General features: G+C 42.2%; 2 protein-coding genes across 4 annotated transcripts in view; both read right to left on the reverse strand.

Annotated features, from left to right (window-relative positions):
* Positions 1-9,114: 9,114 nt before the first annotated feature.
* On the reverse strand, positions 9,115-12,086 carry LOC120701430 (pentatricopeptide repeat-containing protein At1g09900-like). The gene has a single exon (XM_039985478.1). The coding sequence runs from the start codon at positions 12,057-12,059 to the stop codon at positions 9,996-9,998; it is 2,064 nt and encodes a 687-aa protein (XP_039841412.1). The 5' UTR covers positions 12,060-12,086; the 3' UTR covers positions 9,115-9,995.
* Positions 12,087-17,219: 5,133 nt separating this feature from the next.
* Positions 17,220-20,304, reverse strand: part of LOC120701443 — an 83,291-nt gene continuing 80,206 nt past the window's right edge. For all 3 annotated transcript variants that reach the window (XM_039985486.1, XM_039985491.1, XM_039985497.1), the window contains 8 exons: positions 19,991-20,133; positions 19,771-19,897; positions 19,392-19,613; positions 18,929-19,285; positions 18,679-18,837; positions 18,313-18,594; positions 17,583-17,761; positions 17,220-17,437 (listed from right to left, as the gene is read on the reverse strand). In XM_039985486.1, the coding sequence (XP_039841420.1) occupies positions 17,678-17,761; positions 18,313-18,594; positions 18,679-18,837; positions 18,929-19,285; positions 19,392-19,613; positions 19,771-19,897; positions 19,991-20,133 (1,374 nt within the window). In that variant the 3' untranslated portion in view covers positions 17,220-17,437; positions 17,583-17,677. The remainder of the gene's footprint in view (positions 17,438-17,582; positions 17,762-18,312; positions 18,595-18,678; positions 18,838-18,928; positions 19,286-19,391; positions 19,614-19,770; positions 19,898-19,990; positions 20,134-20,304) is intronic.

Genomic DNA, 20,304 nt, shown 5'->3' on the forward strand with positions numbered 1-20,304 from the left:
GTACCGGAGACTTGCTTCAGTTATTAATACATGGTTTAGCCTCGATCTTTGGGGTCGGGGTGCTTCAGCAGAGAGGGTCGGGCTCTCTGTAGTCGGGGAGAGTGGCGCTGATCCACGACCCGGAATGAGAAGCAAACTGTTGCTTGAGAGTGACTCATCAGTGCTCCAAGTATGTGTGTTAGGTTTACCCTTGCAAGGTTGGAAATTCGATTCAGAATCGTCCATTTCTCGCGGATATTGAGACTGCTTGATCCCTTTGCCACATAGAGTAAGAAGTGGAATAATTATGATACTAAATCTTGTTGAATGCAATTAATTTCTCTACCATGTTTGTATAGATAAGTGCTTACCTAGAATGGTAAATAAAACTAGAATCTGACAGCTAAAACTTGAAATTAAAGACCTACTCTTTGTTGCTTTTCAGCAAAATAAAACCCAGAGCCTTCACAAGCCTTGCATGTCTAGTTAAAGGGATATTATATATCCTTAGTCGGGTCAGTCTTGCTGAGTATTAGTATACTCAGTCTTGCCTTTGACTTTATTTTTAGGTAATCTTTGGAATGCTTGGTGAGATTGACGTCATGTACGGGCTTTATCATGATGTCATATATCATCGCTAGATATCATTTTCTTTTCCAATGTTTATAAACTCTGAAGAACTTATCTACTTTCAAATTTCTGAGGAACCCTGTTTAAATTCTCAAACTCAGTTTGTAATAACATTTACTATTGAAGTTTGTGTTGTTAAACTTATGGTTATTGTAATCTTTGGGCTCACCTTCGAGTGAGGTATGTTGTTTCGATCCGAAATATAGTGGTGTTATCGGGATTTTACCTGACAGACTGTCAGATTTCTCTGTTCGAAGTGCGTGTTAATTATTTCATCTTTAATGGTAATAGTTAACGCACTTGAGTCGGATTAATTTTGGTGGTTCTGCCACAACGAGGGGCTTATGTAGACAGAGTGTGGCAGGATCCTCTTGATCCACATCCATTCCCTCAAAGAGAAAGACGTTCGAGGTCGGAGTTTGATCCGGATTACGTTCCGAGTCCAATTCGGGTAAAGACTTACTAGCGAGCATTTATTATACATTTTCAACGACTACGCGTACTGAGTTGCCGAATTGTATGGTCCATGTAGGAGCCTCCGACAGGAAGAGGTGATCGTCGACGTCAACCTGCAAATGCAACAAAGGGAGAACTTGAAGGCAATGAAAGCTCTGGTCCAGAACCTCAATCGACTTCCTCTGGCAGCCAAAATAAAAGGAAACGGGGTCGGCATGGAAGAAACAAATACCCCAAAGGCCAATGGACGGTCAATGTAGTTTGTCCAGCAAGCGAGCCTATAGAGCCTCTTGATGTAAGTGCAAAGTTTCAGAATGCAATCGGTTCTATAATAAGAACAAAGATGGTTTTGGATCCAACGATCTCCGATTGGCCAACAGTTCCTGAGGGTAGGAAGGAGGCGATGTGGCAACTATTGAGCTGAACCTTTATTTTGCCAAGAGGAACTCAAGATAAAGTGAAGCATTATGCTAAGAAGATGTTGGGTGAAATTTTTCGCCGGTGGAAGAGTGAACTAAATACCAAGTATGTGCAGAAGAGCCGAACACCTTTTGCAAATTATGGGGACATCACACCACAACAATGGGAAGAGTTTGTTCGACAAAAGAACTCTGAGGAATATCTAGCTCTGAGCAAGAGAAATAGAGATCTAGCATTGAGCAACGTACATAAAGTCCGTCTTGGCCCGGGGGGATACCAAAGGAAGGCCGATCAGTGGCGGCGTGAAAGAGAAGCTATAATAGCTGCAGGGCTACCTAACTCTTTTCAAGGCCTTACTGATCATGGCTAGTTCTGGCTTGAAGCAAGGAAGCCTAAGATAGTGGATGGCAAGCCACATTTTGTCGAACCACTGACCGAAGCCGTCGCACAAAAAATGTATGAACTTACCGACCTTCAGAGTCAAGGAAAGTTCAAAGCCAAGAGGGACAAGGATGTGCTTAGTACAGCCCTTGGGTCCAAAGAGCATGGAGGTCGCGTCAGAGGCGTGTCCTCTAAGTTGTCATTTAAGGATGGGTTCCAAGAGGACCGGTCAACCTACAAGAGGCATGACCGCTACAAGGAAGAGAGGATACAAGCAGCAGAGCAAGCAGCAGAATCAAAATTTAAGGAAATGTTTGCACAAATTGCAGAGCAGCAGTCCGGCCAGCTTGTGATGGTGCCCCCTCCGGTATTAGCCCAATCGAATTCGACATGTGCTCAGAGCAGTGTTGCGTCAACGACAGCACAACCATACCCGGTGGATTCTGTAACAAGTACTACTCCATGCATGCTGCTCTATCTAATCGGTAGAGCTGGGAAGACGAAAGAAGTTGCCAAGGCCCACGTGGATCCTGCTGGGGCTTTATTTGAGGGAAAACCAATCCCGCCCCTATATGCATGTGTGCGAGTGCAGGAGCTCCTGAAATCAAGCTATGAAGACAACGAGATAGACATCTCCACTGCAGATGAGAAGACCACGCTTGGACAATGCATTGGCATCACCATGCTGTGGCACAAGCGAGATATTATACTGCTTGTTTCACCAGATTTTACCTCGCCATCACCACAACAGTCTCTATCAGCTCTACCATATGTACCGGCCCCGCCAACATCGCCACAAGCTCCAGCATCTCCACTAGCTCCACCATCGCCACCAGCTCCTGCAGCTCCACCTTCGCCACCAGCTCCTCAAGCTCCATCTTCGCCACTAGCTCTAGCATCTCCACTAGATCCACTATCGCCACCACCTCCTCTAGCTCCACCTTCGCCACCAGCTCCTCAAGCTCCATCTTTGCCACCAGCTCCAGCATCATCGCAACTAGCTCCTGCATCGCCACCAGCTCCAACATCACCATCAGCTCCTGCTTCCGGACCAGCTCATCTATCAGTTCAAGCATCATCAGCACCTAGGCAAGAATCACCTCAAGCGCACACGGGCTCGACTCCACCACCACAACTTGGCCAGTATGTACCACGAGTGATACGGTCTTATGAGAAGGAAGACTCAGAGATTGTAAATAGATGGCACGTAGCAAACACCAAGCAGAGCTCAAAGGATAAGTCCAAGGATAAATCAAAGGATGTTTCGGATTCTAGTGTCACCAGACGACCGGGCTTTTCCTTGCCCCGCACTGACTACGACTTCCATCATTATGTTGGGGTCAATGATATAGCAGATTTACCGGAATGTCCGCTAAAATTTGAATATGGTAAGCCATTTCTACCCGACTCTTTGATGGAAGGGGTTCCTCCTTTTATGAAGAGGATGCATAGTTGGTACACGAGAGCATGTAGACTTGGACTCAAAACCATTTGGGCTCGGTATGATCCTGATATTTTTGGAGCCAAAACTGAGAGTATCTGTGATACCATGTTCGATTTTGAAGATATTCATGACATGTTCCGCCTCAAACAACTCAACATAGAAATGGTCAGACTCTGGTGCATGTAAGTGTTGCATCCATACTAATACCTTATATGCAATGACCTATAATTATATATGCATACATATCTAATTAGTTGGGACATTTCATTCTACAGGATGCAACAACGACAAGCGGATGCTATAAATCGTAAGGTTGTGTTCCTTGACCTGTTCGCTATTTGTGAGGCAAGGCATTACGGGCCAATGTTGTGGAAGGACGACCACGATGAGCTGAACAAGTGTTCAACGCGCAAAGCAAAAGCTAAAAAGCGAAGAGAGTTACACAAAGATATCGTAAGAAGAGTTGGTGCATACATATCGCTTCAGATGCAACGGTGGCAGGACAGGGATGGCATATGCGCACCATACCACTTCCGGTATGTGTAATTTCAATCATTTGTTATAATATGCACTTTCTTCGACTAAATGCCTATATGATATTTTTGCAGAAATCACTGGATTGCAATTATGTTACAGCCGAAGCTCGGAAAAATACTTGTATTTGACTCTGCTGATTTTGAGAAAAAACATAAGCAGAATTCCTATCCATCCTAAAAATGTTAGCAAAATTGTTATTCTCTATATTTATTTTTTCATATATCGTATTGGACATCATACTAAATCTTTCATATATAAATAACTTCTTATTTATTTTTTCCATAAAATAACAGGGCTTACAAGCACTACATTTTCAAAGGAGGAATTCATCCCCAAGATAGACAAGAAGAAATGGTGATACACACACTTTCCATGCCACAAGCAACATGCAAGTTCTGTGTACTGTGGATACTACATGTGCGAGCACATGAGGGAGCTCGATAGATACACAACAGATCCCCAACGTGTAAGGGTCTACATTTTGCTAGGAATAGAAGCATAATTGCATATTATTCTGCTTGCATCTAATGGAAATTTTTATTTGCAGGCTTCACGGGAAAAACACCAAGGTCCACTCCATGAGCGACAACTTCTCAATGTAGTTGATGATTATGTCATTTCATATTGCATGAAGTGGTCCATATAGATGGATATTTTATTCACCCGGAGCATGAACTATCAACTGACTCAAAATATAGAAGCCTCCGTCAGTGGGACAATCAGCAACTCCGAGCCGGCTATAGTACCATTAGTCAGAAGAAATAGGACAAAACTATGCAATTATTTCTATGTGCAATTTCATGATGAATGTATGTACTCTAAAGATACACTATACTGATACTTTCTTTATAATTTTATTTTGAATTTATAATTAGTTATATTTAAGCATCATCGATCAGAAAATCATCAATTGCGCGCTAGCTTGATATGTGAAAATTCACGCGAACCAGAAGTAGGAAACAGATTTGGTATAAATTGGTGAGAAACAAATTTATAAAAATTGGCGGGAAACAAATTTGAAAAACGGGTGGGGCGGGAACCAATTTCCACGGGCGGGTTGTGCCACAAGCCGCCCCTAGAAAACTCATTTTCAGGGGTGGGTCAGGGCATTGCCCGCCCCTGAAAATCATTTTTCAGGGACGGCTGATGTCTTGACCCGCCCATGAAAACTCATTTACAGGGGCGGGCCCTTCGCCCGCCCTAGAAATCTCAATTTGTAGCAGCGAGAGACAGGAGCGGGTATTGCACCCACCCCTAAAAATGCTATTCTACCCGCCCCTACAAACCGTTTCTGTAGTAGTGATACTGTCTTTTACGTTTTCATTCAAAAAGTTGAATGAGTTTTAAATTTAAACCAACTGTCTTTGTATCAATAGAATTAGAGAGCAAACAAAATGCAAGCACTCATGAGTAATTTCTATGCATGTTTTCGATTTGGAAATAATTATTGCTATTTGTAAGTTAGTAAACTAATTGGGTTTTCCTTTGTTTTATATGTATTTTTAAAAAAAAATATATTCATGATCTAAAATTACTGTCGTTACAAGATTATCCCTGTAGCAATCTAGCTTACTTTTGATCTGCACCTCAAAATATTGGTGTACTAACTGCTGAATGTACTGAACTGACCCATGGGTGTCCATCAGCAGTCTAAAATGTTGGGGGTCATATTCTGTTGGCAATTCTCTCGTACCAAATCAGCACCAGCCAAACCAGTCGAAGTAGCAACTGTCCGTCACCCGCATCATCCTCGCCACATGCACGCCCGCCGTCGACTGTACTGAACTATTGTTAAGACATACGGCTTCCGCGGGATGACACAAAAGTGCACAGCTAGCGTGCCGGATTTTTGCAGGCCGTCGCAAATGCCCGCCAGAAGCTAGCGGTTGATGCGGCCGGGTAGTGGGTATGCGCACGCCGCCCCACTTGAAACCTGACCAGCATGGCATTAAATAAATACTGTCTTTTAGGTTTTCATTCAAAACATTTTGGTTTAATTTTGAGTAAGATCATGGAGACAACAAACTTCATGCTGTTGAATGCAAGAAGCCTACAAAGTCATGAGTGCACTGGAAAAAAAACTGTACAAAAAGTCTATTGTCTGCGTGATCAACCTATATGTAGCTCGAGAAGTTTGTCAAAACAAAAAATCAACGGTGATGAATGTTTAAAACAACATAAAAATGTTTAAATTTAAAAAATAAAACAAATTGAATTTCGTCTGATCGGTAGATGAAAATAAAAAATGTGTGGATGGAAATTGAGATTTCATCCACCGAGTAGACAAAATCTTCGAAATATTTGCATTTTTGTCTTCTAGGTGGATGAAAATATAGTTTTCATCTAATGGTTGGACGATAATTACTTTCGTCCATCCGGTAGATGAAATATGGGTATTTCGTCCTTCTGGTTGACGAAATTGAGATTTCTTCTCCTGCACAAACGATCGCGACCTATTTTTGAAATTACTCAAATTCAGAGTATTAATCTGTAATTTCAGTAAAAATTTGTATTAAAAAAATAAAACTTTGAGCTGCTTCGGAAGATGCAGCTGAGTAAAACGGAACGTGAGGAGGTGGTGCTGGCCAAGGAGGAGAAAGCAAATCTCCGAGCGATCAAATGGATGGCAGTCCCCTACCGTCGTCCTAACTCCAGTGCTGTTGCACCAATGCGTACGTCGTGCTCCGGTGAGGAAGAAGCCCACACACGGTCGATCGACCAGATGGCTCTCGCGTCCGTCGATTCAGTATGGACGATAGGCGCCACTCGACGGAGCGCTGCTGCATCCTGGATTACTTGCCTCCGTCTCCTCCGATCATGAACGACGAGCTTGACCTTCACGACGGTCGATGAGGAAGACGCAGCCAAACAGACCAGCATGGCATTACATTGGCACACATCAATTCTCTGATTTACTCTGCAAACGTGAGCAAGGCTGTATCTTTTTAAAGTTGAGCAAGGCCATATCTTTTGGCCTTCCAAATCTGAGCAAAAAAAGAAAATCCTACTTTTTTAGAGGAAAAAAGAAAATCCTACTGGGAATGAATTCTGAGCAAAACTAAAAATTCTGTTGGGTATGAAATCATGCCCGTGGAGGACCGTATAATCTATAGTTTGGCCACAACCGCCAAGTTATGCCTTGGTTATAACGTGTAGGTGGGGTAACTACAGATGGAAATGAGTTCACCAAACACGAAACCTGATGGGTATTTACTCCTTTAAGGTATGGATTTGGGTCAATTTTAATTATGTGGGTTTGTTAATGGGAAAATTTCTACTCGTTGGGTTATGGGCATGAGTTTTTTCATATAAGTATCAAAACCTGTAAATTCATGGATTTTTTTTTAAACCCAATCCAACGTAGTGCATATTACCATTTTATTGTGAACTTGTAACGAACTTTATTTTAATACCACCATTTTATTGTGAACTTGTAAAACAACTTGATTTTAATACCACCAGATTTTATTGTGAACTTGTAAAAAATTTGATGTTAATACCACTGCCACTTGAAGTACTAAACTTGTTTCATGTAATATTTATTTCCTCTAGTATCTTTATACAATAAAGTATGAACTTATGGCTCATTTTATATTTATGTAAAATCTGACTTGTTGCTTAGATAAATGTATTGTCTCTCTTAGTCGTTTGAAGCTTAGTTGATAATGAGAAGAATATGCAAGTATTGATCCTTGACAAGCTTCTATCTTGGCAAGGGTGCAACCAATGTGTAAAAGAATGTTCCCGGTCATGAGCGACCGGTGAGTATCCGTTAACCCGATGGACAGTGTTACCCAAAATGTTTAACGGTCTAAACAGTGACTTACCATTTAGCTATTTATTCGGGCTAAATAACCATTTAAACGGACTAAAAGGTGATTTAATAGGATAAACAGCTGCTTGAAAGGATAAGATAAGCCACTGTATAGTGTGTACACTACGTGTACATGGGCTAGATGGTCGTGTACGTGAATAGTGCCGATGGGTTAGGGTTTGGGCAAAATTTTATACCTATCATGGGTATGAGTTTTTAATGGGTCTAAATCAGGTCTGATCATGGGCTAGGTCGAGTCGGGTTAAATCCAAAATTTTGTGTATAATTTTCCTGTTGGGTTAGGTTTTTGGGTCAAAAAAATCGATCCATGCCCGGCCCGACTTTTGGTGTGGGTGGGAAATTTTAGCCCAAGCCCGGCTTACATATTGTCTGGGCAGGTCGGGTTAGATTTTTTTGGGTGGGTTAGCTAGGTGGGTTTGTCGGGTCGCCCGCCCGTGATTACACCTAGTCTAAATTGTTTTTGCGGGCACAGGTTTGGGATGGTAAAACCCAGCAGATTGTTGTCATCCCGAGGGGGGTGATCAGTTGAGTATTGGCTACCGTTTTTTACAACCTGGGTCAAATCTGCATGAATTTGAATCAAATTAGTGAAGTTGTAAAAATCCCATTAGAAGTTACTGTATTTTGGATTCCTCTTAGAACTTTTGATCAAGCTCTCCCTCTACAAATAGAGATCTACAAAAATGCCATGGTCTGAAAATACCTTCATGCCCTGGATCGCTGCTAATCTGCTACTAATAACAAACACCATGGCTTAGAGGATTTCCGTTGCAACTGTGTATGTACTCAATTTTAAGAGTATTCAAATGAAAATTCGATGGTATGTCCAATGCACTGTACTGGCATCATATATCAAACAGACCACTATGTATCCTGAACTCATTGAAAAAATGTATCCCTTTTTTTTTGAACTGGAAACACAGCAAGGGAAGCCCCCACTGTAAAATTTTATTAAAAGCGGTTAAAGAGCAAGTTACAAAAGATACTTATAGAGGAGAGCTAGGCTGTATAAAAAAAGAGAAAGAAAGAAGTGGGACAGAACTAGCAGAAAGTCCTATGTACAAGGAGTCTAAAGAGAAGTGTTGAGGCAGATCCTACCCTTTGGGTCCAGTCCCAAATTTTGGAAACAATAATTTTAAGGGATACAAAAGGAGGGAATTTAATACCACAATTGAAGGAAGCATTTTCCTATTCTGAGAAAATGTGCTTCACAATGGAGAAAACTTACACATGAGCCATAGTGCGCCTCCATAATATTGTATTAACAAGGGAAGGAAAAAAGAAAAAGAACATGTGAACCGACCTTTCAAGGATTAAAGATTTTTGATGTTTGGAATGAATTTGATGGTCAATCAAATGAATTAAGAAGCATCAGCAGGGTCACCAAAAACAGAATATGAACAATAAAACTGCACGACTTATCATACATAGCATTTTTTTTATAACAAACACAGCATGTTCAATTGACAATTCTACATCATCTTCACGCCTTTTGCCAATATATCGAATACCTCCTTTTTGCGTTAATGTACATGTCCTTACATGGATATCTAAACATCCAAAATTAGAGGAGTCCACAGGTTAGTTTGCAGATTAATAAGCTCAAGGAATTTTCTGAGATTACTAAGGGGTAACCCTTACAATCAATTTGGATATATACAATTCCATCAATCAATTCTACAAATATTCATAGTATGACTGTATATTTAAGAGCATCACACATGATGCTATGAAATCCAAATTTATCATTTGGCATTTGCCCAGTAATTTTGGTTGTACCTCGACAATTCTTAAAGTAGCATGAGATCACAAGCATTCTCTAATATTTGATGTTGCCTAGAACCAATATTTATCTTTTTGCAAAAAGAACGAATCCAAAGGTCTCAGTCAGTGCTACATATCAACACACATGACCAAGATCACCCTTGGAGTCAAATCTTGCAGGCAGCCAGGCACCATCTACAAACCTTGTTCTGGCATTTGATCATGAAGCAGATTCAACTGCCTCTTACCAGTATACCAAGTAACACTTCATTTTGGAGCATGAATTCATGTCCATCACAACCATAAACTCCTGGGATGCTCTCATTACCACTGTTTTCTATAAGCTTTTGAATTCTCCTGTTGCTCATTTCTACTACAAAAAAAGCCTCCAGGGCAGCATACACAAAAACTGTGCTAGGCTTGCACAATTATGCCGCCTCTTAGCTTAGAGGAGAATCAGCAGAGCTCAAAATCTATCAATCAAGGCAGCATAGATGACAAAAGTCAGCCACCCATACAAGCATATGCTCAAGGAATTAAGTTATGCATTCAAACCGTCCTATTTGACATAAACAATTGATTAGCATACTTGAATGTTACTTCATTTGGAATGCAACCCTTTCTAAGCATCTCAGTAGCAAGTTTCTCTGCATCTTTCCATCGCTCAGCCCTACACAAACCCTTTAATACAGAATTGTAGGAAATGGTGTCAGGCTCACAACACATGGTGTTCAATAACTTGAGGGCATCATTCAGACGGCCTTGTTCAGAAAATCCATTGATAAGGGCATTATATGTGAAAATATCAGGTGTAATTCCATACTTTGGAATTTGCTCATAAACTTCAATTGCACGATCAACTAGCCCTTTTTGGCACAGGGAATTGATAAGTATATTGAATGTCACTTCATTTGGGGTACATTCCTTTCTAACCATATCAGCTATAAGCTCTCCAGCATCATCCCATCGTGCAGCTGCACACAAACCCTTCATCACAGCATTGTAACTAAAGATATCAGCCTTGCATGGCATGCTTCTAAATAAATCAAAGGCCACTTCATCAAGTCCTTGTTCAGAAAAGCCATTAATAAGGCTACTGTATGTGACAATATCAGGTGTACATCCGTACTTTGGCATTATCTCAAACACTTCAATTGCATCGCTGACCAGACCATTTTGGCATAGTGAATCAATGAGTATATTAAATGTCATTTCAATTATAGGACAATCCTCCTTAATCATCTTAGCTATAAGCTGCGCAGCATCACACCATCGCTCAGCTCTACATAAACCCTTAAATACAGCGTTGAAGCTAATTGTGTCAGGCTTGCATAGCATGCCATTCAGTAACTTCAGGGCATCATCGACATGCCCTTGTTCAGAAAGACAGCTGATGATTGTGTTGTAATTGACAACATCAGGCTTATATCCATACTTGCGCATTTTTCCTAGAACTTCAGTTGCATACTCAACCAACCTGTTTTGGCATAAGGAATTGATCAGCGTGCTAAATGTCGCATCATTCGGTGGGCAATCCTTCCTAACCATCTCAGCTATCAGCTCCCCAACTTCCTCCCACCGTCCAGCAATACACAAACCCTTCAATGCAGCATTGTAACAAACCGTGTTAGGTTTGCATAACATGGTGTTAAGCAGCTCGAGCGCTTTGTCGACGCGCCCATGTTCCGAAAATCCATTGACCAGGGTACTGTAGATGACAACATCAGGAATGCATCCATAGTGGGGCATTTGCTCAAGAAGCTTCACAGCACGGTCAAGCAACCCATTCTGGCAGAAAGCGCGGATCTGTGTGGCGAACGTGACTTCATTTGGATGGCAATTGTTCCGGATCATCTCTGCCATGAGCTCCTCGGCTTCCTCCCACTGCTTAGCACCGCACAAGCCCTTCAACACGGTGTTGTAGGTGTAGGTGTCGGGAGCCACGGGCATGGAGGCGATGAGGCGCAGTGCGTCCGCGAGGCGGCCGGAGCGGCAATACCCGTCGATGAGTGCGGTGTAGGTAACGACGTTGGCGGCGCCGGAGGCTTTCGCCGCCTCGAGCACGCGCTCCGCATCGGCGAGGCGGCCGTCACGGCAGTAACCCGCGACGAGGGTGTTGTGGGAGACGGCGTCGGCGGCGCCCGAGGCCTTGAGTGCCTCAAGCACGCGCTCCGCGTCCGCGAGGCGGCGGCGTGAGCAGAGCTTCTTGATGAGGATGTTGCAGGTGATGACGGGCGGGGGCTCCGGCACCGGGTCCGAGGCCGCGGGCGTGGAGGTGGACGAGGGCCCGCCGAGGAGCAGCCGCAGCGCGGCGTCGAGGTCGTCGAGCTCGACGAGGCGGCGAAGCGTGCGGTTAGCGGCTCCAGGGCGCGGCTGGGCGCTCGGATTGACCCAGATGGAGCCCGCCCCGCCGCGCCGCCCGGGTGGGGTCTGGCTCTGGCTCCGGCGGTCTGACCTCCGCGTTGAAGCGGCGACGGCCTCGGCGAGGTGATGACGGCGGGGCTTGCTGTGTTTGAGAGATATCCGTAGAGGGGAGAGTCGATGGGCGGCGACGGGGGCGGGTGGCGGCGCTGGCGAGGAGGAAGGAGAGGGCATTCTTAGGGTGTTCGTCATGCTCGGGTTGGAAGCAGTTGCGCTACGGATATGTGTGGCTGTCGTTCTGTTGGTGGTTGTTATTAGTTTTTTTTTTTACTTTCCTATCGGACGCTCCGTTGCCACGTCAAAACAAAATATTTTGAAATATAAAAAATATAAAATTGAAATAATAAAAAATACGAAAAGAATAGTTCAATCTAAACATCGTATTCTGAAAAAAAAATCCTGCCGCAACATCGAACTCATATTTCATGCAACATTCCCAAACAAAAATTACCATATGATAGATTGAGATTGAGCATGGTGAAACTTGAAAACACAAATTCGCACACATCTGTTGTGTTTTGCAACATCCAAAAAATTGTGCTGCAACACTAAAGATATATAATGCAACATGGATGTCGAGAAGTACAGAGAGTCTTTCTTCCAACTCGATCTAGACAACGTCGGTCCTCGCGTGCCGCCTCTCCCGAGCTCCCTCATCTCCATAGAGCTCCTCCCTGTGGTCCCCGCGCCCCGCCCTTGTCCCTGCCGGCGTGGAGCACTGGTTTAGAGTGAGAGAGCTTGTGTGGTGGCCAGGCTACAGTATGTAGCCTGCCGACAGCAAAGTAGACCCAATCACAAGAAGCAGGAACAACGGCGCCACGGCGGCACCCAGCACGCCCTCACGGACCTTGAACCCAGCAACCAACGTCCACCAGCGTCCTCGGGGAGAATCGCGGAGGCGACGCCCACGGAGAGCGCGCCGGCGATGGCAAAGAGGGCGTGGGGTGGTAAAGGGTCCAATATTTTGAACTAGAAAATCTAAAGGCCGGGTCCTAAAAGGATCGGGCTTTAATCTTATATAATTTTGAGTTAGAAAATTTAAAGACGGCTGTGAAGATGTGACTAGGGCCATGGCCCATTATCACCCCTAGGAGGGCGGTTGCGAGCACGCGCTGCAGTGGGGGCAGGGAGCAGCATGGGGACACGGGGAGGAGGAGCGCTAGCGCGAGGAGTAGGTGGAGTGCAAGGACGAGGTCGGCGGGGAAGCCGAGAAATAGGTGGAGCTCTACGGAGCTGGCGGTGGGGGAGAATCGCTCGGCGCCGGCGAGGAACGGTAAGGTCTGAGGGAGGCCGATAACGCGAACAGCGGTGGCGGTGATTGTGCGAGGTGGAAAGGCAATCTTAGTGGAGGCGGCGTGGGGAGCAACAATGGAGAGGGAGAAAGAAGAAATGTTGGATGGAAGAATAGACAGGGCAAAGCGGTGTGTGGATGACGATTAAAGTTAGAGTCGGTGATTACGGGACCACATCTAGATATGTCGACGTCCTGCGTCCGATGCGTTCGGATGCACAAAGGGAAGCATTACCCTTTTTTTAAGATTACACGATACAAGTGTACAATTTAGAAACTCACACTCACCCTTATGAGCACATAGGGAAAAGAAAATTCAAAGAATGAGCCAGTAAATCCTTGAGATTGACAAAGTTATCACAGATGCCTCACTGTCGATAGGAGCATCGTCTACCACTGAAACCATAACATCGTTAAATTCTAAAATATTCGCACAGGGAATCGAATACATGACATGAGGTGCTACTAAGTTTTTTTAATCACCGAACTACATGCCCTTTCTAAATCATACTACCTTTAAATATTTTACAACATACTTACTCATCCTATGAAAATTGCAATCCCGTGTTTCAAAAAATCCCACATATTAAAGAGTACAATTCTAGAAATGAAATCTCAACTACCTACCTAATTAAATGGTCAGATTTGATTCACATGCCAAAACTAGCTGTATGTGGGTCAACAAATAAGGGTATAAGAGCTATTTCATGTCGCGCGCCCCACAATCCTGATTCCACATGCGCCCGTTGGGAGCGGCACCACATGTGCGTGTGACATATTTTTGTTTTCTTTCCTGTTGAAAGTGTATCTAGGCTCCTAATGGATTTTGATGAGTTGCATGATAACATGATTAAAGGATTAACATGTTTGCTACATAAATAAGAAATTTATTTGTAAATCAATTTATGAATTGGCTCATGGTACATGCAATCAAATAAAGAGGTTATATTGATGAATGTCAAGCAAAGTGTGAAGAAAATAGAAACAAGTGTTCATGCAATGACAACGATGGTTTCTATCCATGGCTTGGCACAAGATGAGAAGTGAATGGTCAAAAGTGTGATTGCAAAGCAATACTAGCATATGCGCGTGTGAATTACATCATTGTTCTTGTTGAAGCTTGAGTTATGGAATGCTACTTAGATATCCATAGTTTAGCTCAATAAGGTGAAGGTAAGTGATGAAGAAACAAATCGAGATGACTAGAGCGAGGGACTAAGAAAATTTTAGTGAAGCGATGGCTTACCATGTGCGAATTGCTAAGGTGAAGTGACTAGTGTCTATGGGGTTTTCGAATTATCATATTTAAGCTGTGTTGGGAAAAGCAATGCAATGCAACAAATACATTTTGGACGATGGAATGGAATGACTTAGAGCTTCAAGGAGTGATTTGCTAGAATGATGGAAATTCTAAGTCACTAGCTCAAGTATGGATTTGCTCAAGAGAAAAATTAATGTTCGAAGCGCATCTAGGCCGATAGATGCATATAGTAAGTTTCGATGATTAATGACAACCGTATGCGACTAACGTATGTCTTAAAGGAAAAATCAATGATTAGTTAAGTCTCATATAAAATGTGAAAGGAGACCCCTTAATTTAAAACAATCATGCGTACCAAGGACTCATTTTCGAAGATTAAGGACCTTTCTAGTGTCACAAGGAGGTGAAGGACACTTGATTTAGTTGAGGTTTCATAGTTTTTAGTTCTTGACCGCACTATTAAGAGGGGTTCTTGAGTTAGTAGCTTGCTCAAATTTGAGTTGGTCTTTGAAATCCTGCACACTTGACCACAATACTTGGAAGAAAAAACAATTGAAGAAAGAATCAACTCCAAGTCAATTCAGCAGAAAATTAAGAAAATCAGCACCACCGATGTAACCGATGCTCGTCCATTGGTGCATCCAAAGCAAGTCGGATGAACCAACGCCTCCACGTCGGCTCAATTCTCAATACAAAACAGAATCAAATCAAGAAACCCAAGGTTACTGGTTTAACCATTGGTCCCGAAGCATGTGTCGGTCTAATCAACATGTCATTACTCAGAGAGCATGTTTTGGTGGAATGAAACTCGCCTTCAGCACCAGTTTAACCGACGCAACTAAGGAAGGCATCGGTGCATTGACACTAGTATTACTCAGAGACGCAATCATTGGTGCAATGACGCAAGCTTGCACACTGCGTCAGGGTTCCAACGGCTATTATATGGACGCAGGGAGACATGTTGAACCGATGCCTACCACCGGTTTAACCGATGGTAACGAAATTTATGCAGTGGGTTTATAACGGCTATGGGGGCTTCTCCACTCTATATAAGTCGACCCCTAGCTCATTTATGATGACTTTGACACACTGAATATTTGAGACCACCCATCAGAAGAGAAGAGAGTGCTTTGAGCAAAGAGATGAAGATCTAGAGCTTGAAATTGTTCCAAATTTGAAGAAACCATCCTTTTCAAGTGTAGAGAGTGCTTGAGCTTAGGGCCAACTGAGTGTAGGTCAAGCAAAGGCTTAGAAGCTTGTTACTCTTAGTGTTTGACGGTACCTAGATGGTCTTGTGATTGTGAGGTTCTTGGTGAGCTCTTAGAGTTTGTGGGAGCCCCAAGAAGAGATGATTGTACACGGTGTGAAGCTCACGGTTCTGGAGATGGAGAAGGAGCATTCTTAGTGAAGACTTGCTTCTTAGTGGAGCAAGAGAGCAATATCCTTGTGTGGGTACTCCAACGTGGATTAGGGAGGAGCGTCAACTCCTCGATACCACGGAAAAAAATTCGGTTGTCTCGTGTCCCTTGCATTTACTTTTAAGCAATTAGATTTCCTTGTAATTGTTCTTGCTCTTGATTGCTTGTTGTTTGACTAGGACACTTGCATGGTAGTGTGATCTCCGGACTAGAATTCGTTCTTGTTAGTGTGTTTCTCCCTAGGCAAGATGAGCATGTTAGTGTATTTACCCACATAAGAACCTGATTCCAAACTATTAGTCAACTGATTCATCTCCAAAAAATTTCAATCAATTTTGATATAATGTAATAGTATGAACGCAAAATTTTATTTTTAGGGTCCATCTTTTTACATGGAGCTCACGTGTAGGTCTAGCAATATTGTTTTACATAGAGTAGTTACCAGTCAGTCATCTCCAATAAATTTCAGCTAATTTTGATAAATTTTTATAGTGTGAACACAATTTTATTTTCAGGGTCCGACTTTTGACGTGGCCCAAATGTAATTCTAGCCACACTGCTGATCAAAGATAGAGTAGCTGCTAGTCATATTAAATCATCTCCATCAAATTTCAGATGATTTCGTCAAATTTTATGGTGTACACTTTCCAGGGTTCGGATCTCAACGCGGTACCGACATTTATACAGTCATAATGCCGCTCTTGTATGCCGGCATGGGCGTGGGCCTCGTGGACGGTGGTGATCGGCGCCGGAATAGTGGTGAGCATCGTGTGGGTGGGCAACCTGTGGCTGGCATACTTCATGGAAAGGAAAGCAAGCTGCTGAAGAGCAGCAAGCAGCAAAACCAGTTCTGGAGCATTTCCAATCATTCATATTTTGCTGTCCAGGGCCAAAACAATTCATGTTACCATTGCTTGCATTGGATGTTATCATCGTGTACTATCTTGTTAACTTGCAAGAGTGAACATGTAAATTTTGCAGAACAATTGACATCAGAATTGACACGAGCAAAATTGTCTATGCGAAAAAAAATCCGTTCTCATTTTGCTAAGTATTGCTGCATGTTGCATTTTCAGGTACTGTAGCAAATGTCAGAAATGACTGTAGCGCGAAAAAAAGAGGAAAGGGTAAAAAAAAAGACTTCCTAACCCTCCCTTTCGTGGAGCTGCAGTCAGCCAACGAGCCAAACATGTAGAACAATCGAAGTAGAGCTGAAAAAAACCTGAAGTTAGTGAAGTGAAACTATTTTTTTGAGTTGGAGGGTAGCCAGTACCAGAAAAAGAAGCTTTATCTTTTTTCAGTGGGTGATCACATCTGCTCTACAACAAGCAGCATAATAACTGTCTCAAACGAAAATTTCTGTTGCAAATTTCGAAATTACGTAGGTGGGTAAGGGTAAAGATATTTCATGAAGGAGCACGATCTTTTGCATCAAGAACAGTAGCCATAAATGGTGCAGTATTAGAAAATTTTTTATCACAGATATGGTCGTCATTTACATCACCATATCGGCGCCACCTGAAAAACTATGTACAAGCAATGCAACGCAGAAAACCTAACAAACTGCCACTTATGTTAACAAGGCGGGAACCTAAAATACCTGCAAAGCAAAAAACCACAGTTCAGTACATACTCGTATACTATGCCTGGAAACATTTATTTTTTCTTTGAAGCCAAACGACACAGCATACTATCAACAATGGAACATTTAGTCTAATTGAGAAAAGGGACTCAGGTGCGCTTACCTTCAATCTAGAAGTGTGTTGGTTGTATCATACTATTAACACATATCCATAATATAATTTTCTACAAATTTGGAATAACGGAATCTGTCGATCTTTTAACCAAATGTCAAGTCTTGGGAACTTCGACTGCTATTACTGCGTGGGGCATATGGTCTTGGCACCTTCCATCTCAATAATTCCTGAAATGTCATGAGCAAGGGTCAGGTTACTGAAACAGTGGTAAAGTAAAAAAAGGTACAATATCCTAGTACGGTTAAATTATAAACTTAAGTGAGACTCACTAAAGATTGGTACACTGTCTCAAACCCACGGTCAGAATAGACTAGGCAACTAACTGTACTCTCAGAATAGACTAGGCAACTAACAAACCCTCGGTCATGCCAACAAAGTTCATGCATAGGTGGAGTTTTAAGTTGATAGGTTAGGATATTAAATTAACCATTGGAGTTCGAGATTATATAAAAAATGATGATGAAAAAATTATAATTTTTTTAATATGTATTGTGATGTCCACTATGCTGCAAAAATTGAAATTAAAATTCAACTTGTGTATGCAGAAACAAAAAAAAGACAAATTGTTTTATAGGGTATAATGAACTAAATGGCATAGTTTAGAGGGTAAATTGAACCAAGTTATAGTTTAGGAGGTTATTCAGACTTTAGCTATACTTGAAGGGAGTACATTGAATTTTTTCATTAATTTAAAAAGTTACAAGTCAGTTCAATGTACCTTCACTGAATTTGGACCGTAAGCTTTATAAGCTTTGTCAATTGCAGAGTAAATGACAGTTGCTTGATCTGAACCACGGTTACACTTGACCAACCGAACAACTTCCTTCGAGTTTGAAGGTTTAGCTTTCAAGTACAAAATAAGCTTTGAAGGCAAGGATCCTGGAGGGTCTTTTTTCCCATGGGTCATCTCCACCGTTACCAGATCATCCCATAACACATCCCAGATTACTGAGCAAGGATCCTTTGCAGGATTGAACTTACGCTGAGTCATCAATGGTAGCTGAAACAAAAAATGCAAGCATGTAATAAAATCAGACTGGCAAGTGAAAAAAAAATGGCACATCATGAGTAAAAATGGTCTTACCTGAAGCAATAGTACTCTTCTGTGAGTAACTAAAAGAATCTTCACCTTAGGAAGTACAAAATGATCCTCATAAGCATCAGTAGAAGCAAACTTTCCACGGATTTTAAAAATGTCAATTTGACCAAGGAATGTAGCACATTCAGCTAGATGCAAGATAGCCTTCATAATACATAAGTTGCAAAAGGTCACCAGATTAGAGAGGTTCTTTCATAGTAAATTAAGACTAGCCGAGAAAAAAAAAACTAATTACCTGACCAGTTGCTTTATGCTCGTCATAAGGATAGAGCAAACTATCACCACCAATAGCCCGAGGGAGACGCTTACGCAGCAATTGTTCCTCAGCCATTATAGCTGACGATATTTTCATTTTTACGGCATTGGCACCTTCAGTAGTTTTTGATAAAAGATCAAGAACTCCACTAACTGGTTGTGCAGCTGCGCCAATTATTCCCTTTCCAACTCCTTGAACAAAACCCTCAACACCGGAAGATTTTGCACCCTCTATGGGCTTTGTCAATATGCCTGTGACACCTCTGAAGATGCCTTTTGCAAGAGCACCACCTCCATCTCTTATGACATCACCAAAGTCTTCCACACCTTTGCTATCCTGGAGAAAACAAAGCAATAACATGAGAATTCTTCTTACATATCTCAAGTTTGGCAAGTCAAATACATTCATAAGCTTAGTAAAGAAAAAGGAAACTGAAACGCACCTGTCTCATTCGGCTCTGAATGAATTTCTTGTCCATAGACAGTGCTGCTATACCCTTGCTCATGTTACTCAAAGCGCTACTAGCATTACCAAGAATGTCAACACCAGAAAGTAGTTGAAGAGGTTGGCTAAGAAGATCCTTTTGAATGTTAGATATAGCTGAGTTCGTAAGTGCACTTTGCCGCATGCACAATTCCTCTCGGTACCTTTGAGCTATACGCACCTGGATGTGAAAAAAAATCAGTGTATAAGGGGCAGACTATGACAAGGGAGCAGTATCATGTGCAGATAAATCTTTTTTTTTGCATGTACATGTGCAGATAAATCGCATCTTTACTTGTATAGATGATGAAGATACAAAATATCAATAGCTGTCCTACCGGCATATGCTCCATGTTTCCCAATGCAGTCATCAAGGACGACCAGAACCCAAGAACTCCCCTTGGCCTTTGGCTAGGGGACATTGCCATTGACACTCTAAATCGAATCTCAGAGATGTTCAAAAGGCTGGTAAGAAAAGGTTCAGTTTAGTTAATAGGGGGACAAAAAATAAAATAAAATAAAATAAAATAAAGGAACACCATGTGGTCAGTCACCTACCCAATTTTCAGTATAGGGTCCACTGAAACAGCTGAAGGTTGGCTGCTATATATCCTATCAAATTTGAGGTGTTGAATCATCTCGTGGAGGCGCCAAATGATTGGTTCATGTATGTTAACAAAAAACACACAACTCTCAGGAACCTACAAAGGATAAAAGAAAAATAATATAAAACAAAATAGCCAGGTGAATGATGCCACAAAACTGTAAAAGTTATAAGATTTTTGGTGCCCTCCTTGCACAGATTTTAATAAAATTTATATATATTCTCAGAGGGTTTTCCCTTTTGTGATCTAAAAAAGAAAGCTGATCAT

Source organism: Panicum virgatum, chromosome 1K (assembly GCF_016808335.1).
Source record: "Panicum virgatum strain AP13 chromosome 1K, P.virgatum_v5, whole genome shotgun sequence".
NCBI classification, from domain to species: Eukaryota; Viridiplantae; Streptophyta; class Magnoliopsida; order Poales; family Poaceae; genus Panicum; species Panicum virgatum.

Bases quoted from the DNA above. Each gene is read 5' to 3' on its own strand.
- LOC120701430 (XM_039985478.1), bottom strand. From the start codon at position 12,059: ATGACGAACACCCTAAGAATGCCCTCTCCTTCCTCCTCGCCAGCGCCG.